Source organism: Rhinolophus hipposideros (genome assembly GCF_964194185.1).
Source record: "Rhinolophus hipposideros genome assembly, chromosome: X".
NCBI classification, from domain to species: Eukaryota; Metazoa; Chordata; class Mammalia; order Chiroptera; family Rhinolophidae; genus Rhinolophus; species Rhinolophus hipposideros.
The window spans coordinates 117,226,357-117,233,603 of NC_138046.1; the positions used below are offsets into that span (position 1 = coordinate 117,226,357).

General features: G+C 41.1%; 1 protein-coding gene across 2 annotated transcripts in view; it reads right to left on the reverse strand.

The window, feature by feature from the left end:
• The window catches only part of GRPR (gastrin releasing peptide receptor), a 40,170-nt gene extending 36,593 nt beyond the window's left edge, over positions 1–3,577 (reverse strand). The window contains exon 1 of one of the 2 annotated variants that reach the window (XR_013992926.1): positions 2,774–3,510. Coding sequence is in view for 1 of the 2 variants with exons in the window: in XM_081042287.1 (XP_080898413.1) it covers positions 2,774–3,180 (407 nt within the window). In the remaining variant the exon portion in view is untranslated. Of the gene's footprint in view, positions 1–2,773 lie in introns of both variants that reach the window. The other variant, XM_081042287.1, reaches the window with a different exon arrangement.
• Between the last annotated feature and the right edge of the window lie 3,670 nt (positions 3,578–7,247).

The window sequence follows — 7,247 nt, forward strand, 5'->3', positions numbered from 1 at the left end:
GATTTAGGATGGGAGCAAAGAATCTGTATATTTTTCAAGTTCCCCAATGATTGTGATGCTCATACAGTTTGGAAGGTCTTCTGGTTCACCCTTTTATGAATCTTTCAACTACAGACTACCAGCTTGGAAAACTCATTGACAATATTTACTAAATATATACCCCCTATGATCAAGCAATTCCACTCCCATGCACATACCCAAGAGAAATAAACAGTTATGTACCCCAAAAGGCATGAATAGGAATATCAAGAGCAGGTTATTATCAACCCAAAATTGGAAACTACTCAATATCCATTCGTATTAGAATGGATAAATAAATCGAGGTATATTCATACAATGGACTACTATACAACAATTAAAAAGAACAAACCATTGCCATGTGCATCAAGATGGATGATTACCATAAACACAATGAGAAGCATAAGAAGTATGATTTCATTTATATAAGATTAAAGAACTGGCAGAAATAATCTCTGGTAATTAAACTCAGAATTGTGATTGCTTCTCTGTGGGGGTGGGTATTAACTGGAAAGGGACATAAAAAAAACTCCTGGGGTGCTGGAATTGTTCTATATCTTCATCTGGGTGGTGGCAATGTTGTTATATAGACATGTATAGAAAATATATTGAATTGTACACTTGTTCAGTTTACTGTATATATGTAGATTATACCTTGTTAAGAAAAAATATATACAGTGTATATGTGTGGAGATTATATATATATATATTGAGCTACTTAATCTCATGAGGTTTTTATAGAGCACCAAGAGCTTTTTAAAATGAAATAGGTAAGTACAGTCTTACATTATTTAAGTAGCTCAATCCCTATTCTTGTGGAAATTGGTTAGATGCACTACCTGTCATTCAGATGATCCATCAGCCTTTTTAAGCCTTAGCAAAACACAAAAAGTTAGTTACATGGAAGCTGATAGTAATTTATGAAATTGGGAAAGATATGCAGTAACTATAAACTCACCGAGAACACACTAGAGCTGCCAAAGCATGCAACCCAGCTTCTGAAAGCACCTTTCTGCTGATGGTGAATTTGGTCTGCTTTGAAACTCCAGAGAGGAGTTCCGTGCAGCTGCACCTTTACACGCCATACCCTCACTTTCCTCTCTGCCACCCCCCGACACACCCCAAGAAGACAGTAAACACCATCTGTACCATTGCATTCACCAACCCGGAAACCAAAATCTCATCTTCCCATCAAGAAAATTCCCCTCATCCTGAGATGCCCTTGGCCAGTTGGTAAACAGCCGGAGACCTTCCATCAGCTCCAAAGTTTGCCTGCCCTGAATCAACATGTGAAACTGCATGTGGTCATTAGAACCTGGTGGGCAAATGTTCAGGATCACAGCAGGCTGGAGATGAGAGGCAGGAACTGAGAAACCCTGTCCAGCAGGTGTTACATGCAAACCTCCTTTCTGGGCTGCTCATTTTCAATCTTTGAAAATGTCTTGTGTGCTGAGCAGTGTACTTCAGGCAGCTGAGTATAAACACATGTCTACAAATACTGATAACACTATCTTTATTTGTTCATTACTCGACAAAGCCAGATCACCTGGGGACTGTTTGTTCCTCTACAAAATGAGACTCCGGCACCACATGTATTAAAATGTGGGATATTTTCTTCAGAGTATAAACTTTCAAGAGCTGCTTCTATGCCTTTCCTGGTATACTTTCAAATCCTTAGGTACCTTTAACACCATAGCATAGAGTTGATTTTAAAATAAAAATGTATAGTCTCTGGTTCATTGTGCCAGTTTTTCTTAGTTTGACCATCTGGTCTATGTGTCTGGAGTATATTCATTACTGTATCCAGTTTCTAGAGCTCACAGGTACATAAGACACATTCAGCAACCTGTGTGAACAACCGGAAGGTATTTCCTGCCTGGTTAATTCAAGCAGGAACTTGTGACGAGATAGACGCTTGATAAATATTCAGAGTGAATATGGATTTTTACGAATGAATAAATATGAAATTTAAGCAATAGGTTCACACGAGAAATGCAGTTGACAAATATGTATATTTCCCAGAACAAAACATTGTACTGACACCCTCCCCTACCCCCAAAACCTCAAAAGCACTGCATATGGAAGTACATCAACAAAGACATTTAAATACAAAAATCAACCTTGAATGGAGCTTTCTCAAGACAAAAAAATCCAATAATGCATGATTTCACTTAAGAAGTACTCAGAAAAACTAGAACATAAACTGCTCAGTTAGAGAGAGCCAAATACAAAATCAGATGTAAGAAAAGTTAAGCTGAGGAAAATGAATTTGAAAGAAATGCCACTTATTTTCCCCTCGGTTATTTCTGAAAGAATACTTTGAAGAAGAAATGCAGTGGTCCTTTTCTGTTCTCTGAAGATTTTGAATTGCCTCTGAGAAACATTTGCCTGGGGTTTAAATTCTATTAGCTGTGATTTTTTTCTCTCTCTCACTGGTCAATTAATTTTTCAGGGAGGGACAAGTTCAGAAAAGCCATGCTACATCCATTCGTCTCCAGAAAACGCAACTCCATCTTATGCTGAGATTTTTTTCTCACTTGTCCCCCTTTTTCCCTGCCATCCATTAACTTTTCTCTCTTGAAGTAATATGTCAAACTGAAGAAGTAATGCCCAGAACAAAAACATGCCTGGAAGGGAATCTGAGTTTGAGCAAAACTTGCCTTTGTGCAAACAGCTTGTCTGTCCCGATGTGGTAGTTCATTTACTGAGGCATGCGGCACCCTCAGAGAGAATATAACTTTCCTCCAGTACTTACCTGTCTGCCGAGAGAGCCGTGAGTGTGAAGACAGACACCCCCACCGAGGTAAGCTGTATAAAGGGGATCAGCTTGCAGCCAGTCCTGCCAAACAGCCATCTGTCGGCCAGATAGCGGCTGGCATCCACGGGAGCACACGTTACCAGGAGGAGCAGGTCTCCCAAAGCCAGACTGGAGATGAACAGGTTTGGCACGTTGCGCATGGACTTCACAGTGCAGAAGACCTTGATCAGGGTGATGTTGCCAATGAGGCCTATCAGGATGATGACCCCATAGATTGCCGGGATGACATAGAGTATCCCCGGGTAGAACCGGTCCTCACTCGTGGGGAGATCCGCACTGTGATTGGAGACATTGCAGTGCACGAAATGGTCCAAGTTCAGAAGCAAGCAGTCATTGAGAGCCATCCTCTAGATTCTTTCGCACCGAAATCGTGCCCTTAGATGCTGTTTCTTAACTTTTGATTTTGCAGTTGGGTGAAGATGAGGATAAAATCTCTGGTGGGCTCTCTAGCTTCTTTACTAAAAATATTTTAAGTATATATACACTACAGCATTCAAAATTGTCTGTTACTATTTAAATGCTGCTTCTGCTCTGGTCTTCACATGACCAATGCAATCCATCTCTAAATTCAATAAGTTAACCAACAAAACAACAAACTCAGTAAAAAAAAAAAAAGGGGGGGGCTTAGAATGAAACCCACTCTGTATCGACTCTTTTTACCTCCATTTTAGTCTGAGCCTCCCTGGCTGCAGTTAACTAAGAACTTTTGGCTTGCTATTTTCACACGGCATTTCCTGTCTTTCCTGATATTTAGAACCTGGAGTTTTAAAGTGGGTAGAAAAAAACTGCACTGAGCAAGCCTCAAATCCTATAGGCAGGAGGCTTTAGACGTCACCGCCTTCACCAGCAAACAGCAGCTCTGCTGAACTGAGGCTGTGAAGAGGAAACAGGGTTCCTTATAGACAGAGAATGCCAGCCCCCTGCTGGACACTTCAATCACTGCCCAGTCACCTGCTCTCCCCAGATGAGAACACAGCAGCCGGCTGCGGTTCCTATGCCCAGTCTGCTCAAACAGGTACCTGTGGCTTCTCATGTAAGATTCAGCATCTATGGGAGGTATTTCATGAGTGTTGCTAGCACTCGGCAGAGGTGCTGCAAATCCTTGATGCTATATGCCTGTGAATCTCGAGGGCACTCACAGACCATTTTTCTCATCTTTGCCACTACATTAGAAGGACAGGTGAAGATTGCTATAAAATGGGGTCGGTCTCGGAACTAAATGCACACAGATGTCCATGTGTGAGCCTCTGAATGGGAATACAACTGAGCACAAATAGGCACAGGACTCGTGCCTTAAACCTTCAGCTACTGACCTCTGGGAAAACAAGAAGCCGAATGCACACCTGCAGGTCTACCAGGCCACTCTCGTTCCCTGTACCAGGTGAAATTCAATTGTGAGCCAGCTGTATTCTTAACTCTCAAAGATCAGTGGTCTTTTCCAGAAAAATGGGTCTTTTCTCATTGCATCTGAAAATGACATGAACTGGCATTTTCGTGCAGTTATTTGCACTTCATTACTGAATGCTTACCACGTTTTTTAGCAAATTTCCTCTTAAGCCCTCAGTGGAAAAATGAACTGTAAAGCAGTTACAGATAGAATACTGAGGGATTTGAGAGTGGAAGGAAATAACTTTGAGTTAATGTGGTGCCAGGGGAGGCTTTATTGAGGAGATACTGTTAGAGTTGAGCTTAGACCTTTAGCCAACAACTCATAATACATTACAAGTGCGTGTCTTCAGGACTTCTGTAGAGCCAGCTGTTCCAGGTACATCATAGGAAGCCAGTTACTAACAAGGCGTTGCCATTGAAGATTTTGTTTTTCCAGGGTCCATAAGGAATAAAGGAGCTTGCGCTTATCACCGAGTCAGGGCCCAGGAAGAAAGCTTCCAACTGTGTTGTCATGGAAATTTTCAGTGGCAGGTTACAGCACCGAGAATGTTGCCATGCTCCTTCCATAAATCCAAAGGGCTTGTGCAGGGGGAAGAGCTTCTCAGAGGAGATCAGTACCGCCCATTAGGAGTCAATAACCATCAGCCTAGTGGTTTGGATTAGTTACTGGCAGGATATCTTAATAAAGCAGTATATGGGTTCTGCCGAAATCCTGGCTCCCTCATTTATTACCTTGGCAAGTTATTCGGTGTGTTAAGCTTCAAGCTCCTCATCTGTAAAGTGGGAATAATTTGTGAAGTTAAACAAAATTATCCATGTTAAGACTTCATAATATTTGGCACATAGTAAGTGCTCAATTAATATTAGCTGCTACTACTATAACTATCATTATTGTTGTGATTGAGAGATTATTGTTGTGATTTCACTTTAGAAAAGCTCAGTAAGTTCAGAAAATAGATTGACCTTGGATCAGTAGGCAAAAAGCCCTACTCATATAAGTGAATCAATCAGTGACTCCTCCATTTACTTGAAAGACATTTATCAAACATTGACCAGCTTCCAGGCACTGTGCAAGAGCTTGGAAAAAACAGCATGAAGATACATGTTATTATAAGACCCATCATGATCCCAGCTACTGAAGCTCAGTCTGAGGATAAGCTTTCAAAAAAGAAGGGTTTTCACGTAGATTCTGCAAATGCTTCTGTTTGTTCTATACTGGATTAATATTTTTGCTTCTCGAAATTGCTGTGGTGACTTTCTTCTCTGATCATTTACCTTTCTTCCTCTCAGCAACCATGATTGCTTCTGGCATTGTTTTCTGTCATCATTACTGGGAGAATAGCCTTGTATGAATTATGCCAAAACTCAGGGGAATTCACCACTCTTGAACGAGAAGAATTAGTGAGGCATCAAACTGCCTAGGGTTGTCCTGAGAATTTCAAAACACTGGCAGCAACAGCCAGCACCTGCCTATAATACTATATTAAACCCGTTATCTTTAGGCCTTTTAACCTCCTGAAAGTTCCTTGAGTATTGTTTAAATAGAAATAAACTCTGGCTTCTTTTAAAAAGTCCCAATTTAGACCCCCATCTGCTCCCTAGGATGGAGCAACTACTTTTCTCCAGAGAAGGTGACATTTGATCTTAAAGGTTAAGTGTTTGGCAGAAACTTTTCAACAGAGAAAATAGTATGTGCCTAGGACAGAGGCATAAAGGGAAGAGCACAGCATTGAGCAGGGGACAAATACAAGTCCAGAAAAGCCATCCAAGTTGGATGAGAGAGTGGGTGGGGAAAGATCAGTGTGAAATGCAGCTAGAGGCAGGTTTGGGTGAGATTGTGATGGAAGGATCTTGTTTTCCTGTTAAGAAGTCTGGTCTAGAGGGCAAATTTCGGTTCACAAAGAGGACTCCTGGATGCTGTTTCCCTTTATTTCTTTAGACACCCCTCTGTGCTGAGTCAGACTCACTTCGTAAATCCAACTGGGCCATTAGTGTTTCTTCCTATGTAAGTTAAGCTGATGCTGCTAGGTATTGATTTCTCACAGCCGGTGTTAGCATTACGTGTTCCACAGCACTAGAGACTTGTTCTAATGGTATTCAAGGAGTGAAGATACCGTGAGGTTCAATGCCTAATATTTTCTTGGATCAAGGATGTTTTTTAAAAAATCTAATTGGAGAATTTTGATGTCATTTCAACTAATTAGCTAAATGACTCGATCCCTTCCATTATGTGTCACCTTGTGGCAGATCACCAAACATATTCAGACATTTGCTTAGATTTTTTTTTTTTAATGGTGAGCATGAAATGCCTTGGACTTATGAAAGATACACAGAACAAATATAATACGAAGTCCTTGTCCTCAGGGACTCTAGTTTCTGAATAGAAGTGGAGAGTGACTCAGCATCGTTTCTAATGTGTTGGGGCAGGGGTGTCAGTTCTCATTCTATTTCAGTCAAGCAAATCACATTTTGCATTCTTCCAGAAAAGTGGATTTTATGTGGGACTTGGATATGAGGGGTCAGTGACCTGTTAGAATTGGGGAGAATAGGCGGGCTCAACAGGACCAAAGAGAATGGAGACAAAGTCTCTTCCCACCAGCTATGCGCATGGCACTGTGGTTTCCAGTAGTTGGTGTTCCAGATAGAGTGATAATGAGCATACACAGACACAATAAATTAATTATAGAGTGGGTAGAACTTGTAGGTGGAACCAGAGTAAAGAGAAGGGGGTGCTCTGGGTATGTGTGACAGACAGTCTGCCTGGAGAAAATGTTTGAAGTTTGAAGGGGAGTAATAAATGAGAAATAAAGGAGGTTGGATCTTCTGGGGAAGACTTTACATTTAAGGTTTCAGTTGCACTTTAGCCTATAAGACATTGGCTCTTAAAAAATCATCAAGATTGCCTGTGGTGCTTAAAAATACAGATTCAGAGGTCCTACCCCAGACCTACTGACTCAGATCTCTAGGGATGTAAGCCAAGAATCAGTATTTTTTTTATCAATCTCCAGGGGATTCCAGCACA